At 37.5% G+C, this 2902-nt stretch overlaps 1 protein-coding gene across 1 annotated transcript in view; it reads left to right on the top strand.

The window, feature by feature from the left end:
- The window catches only part of LOC100175269 (gap junction beta-6 protein), a gene marked incomplete at its 3' end in the record, with an annotated part of 6931 nt that extends 4615 nt beyond the window's left edge, over positions 1–2316 (top strand). The window contains 3 exon segments of the mRNA XM_026840216.1: positions 1041–1114; positions 1416–1552; positions 1898–2316. Coding sequence (XP_026696017.1) covers positions 1041–1114; positions 1416–1552; positions 1898–2228 — 542 coding nt within the window.
- Between the last annotated feature and the right edge of the window lie 586 nt (positions 2317–2902).

Here is a 2902-nt window from a genome sequence, read left to right on the forward strand (position 1 = left end):
GTATTTCGACATAGAAATAGTAAAACAAAACACACATTACAGTTTGTGAGCCAAAAAGTAAAATCACGGTTATTTACATGCAAAACTGCAGCTAGATACACCAGTTTATGGTAATGTTATGCGTTTGTATTTATGGTAATGTTATTTTTGTTTGTATTTTTATATTTTAAGCATGTTCTTTTATGTTTTTGGTTAGTAAACCTGATATTTTCTGTTTTTTTACTCTTTAATCGATTGAGTGTTCAATAAAAGTTGATTATTTTTGTGAGGTTTATTATTGTGATAAGATATAACATTAGTAGAAAAACATTTTTACGCGCAGAAGTGCTTGGTTTTTAAAAAATCGCAATATTTAAACGATAAACAGCACCCAGCAATGATAAAATGCTATGCCGTGGGCTCCGTAATGGTGGCGACTATGACGTCATAGACGCTAGACAATGGATAACAAGACTCGTTGTTTTACAATCCGTTTCCTAACTTGGTCTATACTAACTTTGGGTATAACATGGATACTCTGCATCATACAACTCGTGCCCGCTTTGTTATTGATTGTATTCTGTATGGCTAAAAATTGGAACAAATATTTCGTGACCACTGCGTTGGAAAATTAGCGTTGCGTTTCTTACACACATTCGCGTATCACTTTCGTAATGGTGGAAACATCGAGTTGGTAATTCCTTGGTTACGATGCGCGTACCGCTCGTAAATTTATTATAAAATTTTTTTATAATTCTGCTCTATAAATAAATTCGTTGTAAACATGTGTTTGAGTGCTTTGTGTATATTGTTTAAATAGAAAATGTTACTACCTTTGTAGGTCTGTGTGTTCTTAAGCAAGACAATTTACAGCCATTCCTTCAACACAGTGGTGACTAATGAGTTATCTGAATTGTCAGCCAAACATAAAAACAATCACCCACAAAGTTAGATGGTAACTTGTAAATGGGCACGAGGTGTATGAAACAAAACGTCCGTGTTGTAACCTCTTGCACAGAAACGCAATGATAAATGAATAAATTTCATTTGTGCATCTACAGGTGAAACACAAGAACAAAAGGCATCAAAACTACAAACAGAGCATCCGAAACTCTACTTGGCATATTTCTTCATGGTAAATATATACTTACGTATGGTTCAAAAAATTTGTTTAGCGCCCCTGTCTGTAACCCAGAGGTATTTGGATCTAGGCTCTTCGTTGATACCATTATAAACGTATGCGCCCTTGGACGTATGTTTACGCCCAAGAGTGGTAACGTTACAGTAACGTATTTGACTGCAAATTATAATCCATCCCATAAAAACATTTTTTTATGACACTTGTACACTTTACGTTCTTCTTCTTTACGCCTTAGCTCTCTTGATTTACCTATTATATTTTTTACTTAACACATCACTTAATTCAAGTACTTCAGGTTTTTATGAGATTGGTGATCGAGGTTGGATTTATGGTTGGCCAATACTTTCTCTATACTTACAAGTTCGTTGTACCTGAGTTGTGGCAATGCAGTCACTGGCCTTGTCCCAATGTGGTCGATTGCTTCGTTTCAAGGTGTGTGTAATATAAGAATGTGTGTCTGGTGCATAAGAAGACACTCACGTTACAACTTGAAAGCGAGCATGAGGTGTATATGACTACACCATGTGTATCTAGTGTATAAGAAGACACCCATGTTATAACTCAACAGTGAGCATGGACTGTATAAATACACCATGTGTGTTTGGTGTATAAGAAGACATTCATGTTATTACTCGACAGTGAGCATGAGGTGTATGAATACACCGTGTGTCTATGGTGTATAAGAAGACATTCATGGTAAACCACCGGAAAACAATTTTTAGACAATGCTGTAAAAGATTGCCATAACACCGTTGGTTAATAATATTTATCTCCCAGACCAAAAGAGAAAACGATTCAAACTTGTATCTTCTACGTCACTGGTTGCATCATGGTCGTTCTCAATGTGATCGAGTTATATCACATCGGTGGCAACGTTGGTAAAGCTTGGAGCAATAGAAGTAATGATATTACGAAAGAAGTGTTTGGGGAAAATGCCGGCCCTAACTTTGAGGCCCCCGGTGGCATGAGACATTGGGTGCCGGGGACAGAGGGTATGTACCAAGAATACCCAAGTGGTTACCCCGACGTAACAGGAATACCACGGTATACTGTCGTTAGGCGTACAGGCATTGATTTACGTTTGCCGCAATCGGAAAGAGAAAACTAAGAATTGATATGTACACATTTTAATTGTTCGCCGTTCGGCACATTATTAGTGTGAGCTTAATGTATCTTATATATCCTCACATGGCGGGGCAGCGACAGTCGTCGTGTTCTCCTTTCATATGTCTGGTATTTTATAGTTTCATATGACTTACCACGGCTGGAAATGTGTGGTTACTTGGTGATCACTGTAAATTAAAGTTACATAAGTGTATTAACTTGTAAGTGAAGACGATCACGAGGTCTCGAAGATGAAACATATGCTATGTTTGACCGGGGCCGTGGCACAATGGCTGGGTCTCCTGTCTGTTGGCAATAGAAATAAGTTACACACATGGTAACCCGTAAGCAGGCACGAGGTGTATTAACACCAGTGTTATAACGACTGTCGATTTCCGGCTACGCGAGGATAAGGTATTCTTTCATTCATTATGTTATAACGAAGTGCTATTCATTTAATCCGCCACCCTATACCTATCCTATACAAAAACACATTCATACATTACACCTTTCTTTTCTTTGGATATTTTAAAATCGTTTCGGAGACTTTCTATACATAACATCTGCAAATGTTCTACCAAGAATGTCACCCGAAAATAATCACCCATAGAATTATATATACGTGGTAACTTATAATGCGGGCACGGGTGAGTAAATAAGTTACATTCACAAAAGCTG

The sequence above is a fragment of the Ciona intestinalis genome, unplaced genomic scaffold (genome assembly GCF_000224145.3).
Source record: "Ciona intestinalis unplaced genomic scaffold, KH HT001148.1, whole genome shotgun sequence".
NCBI lineage: Eukaryota > Metazoa > Chordata > Ascidiacea > Phlebobranchia > Cionidae > Ciona > Ciona intestinalis.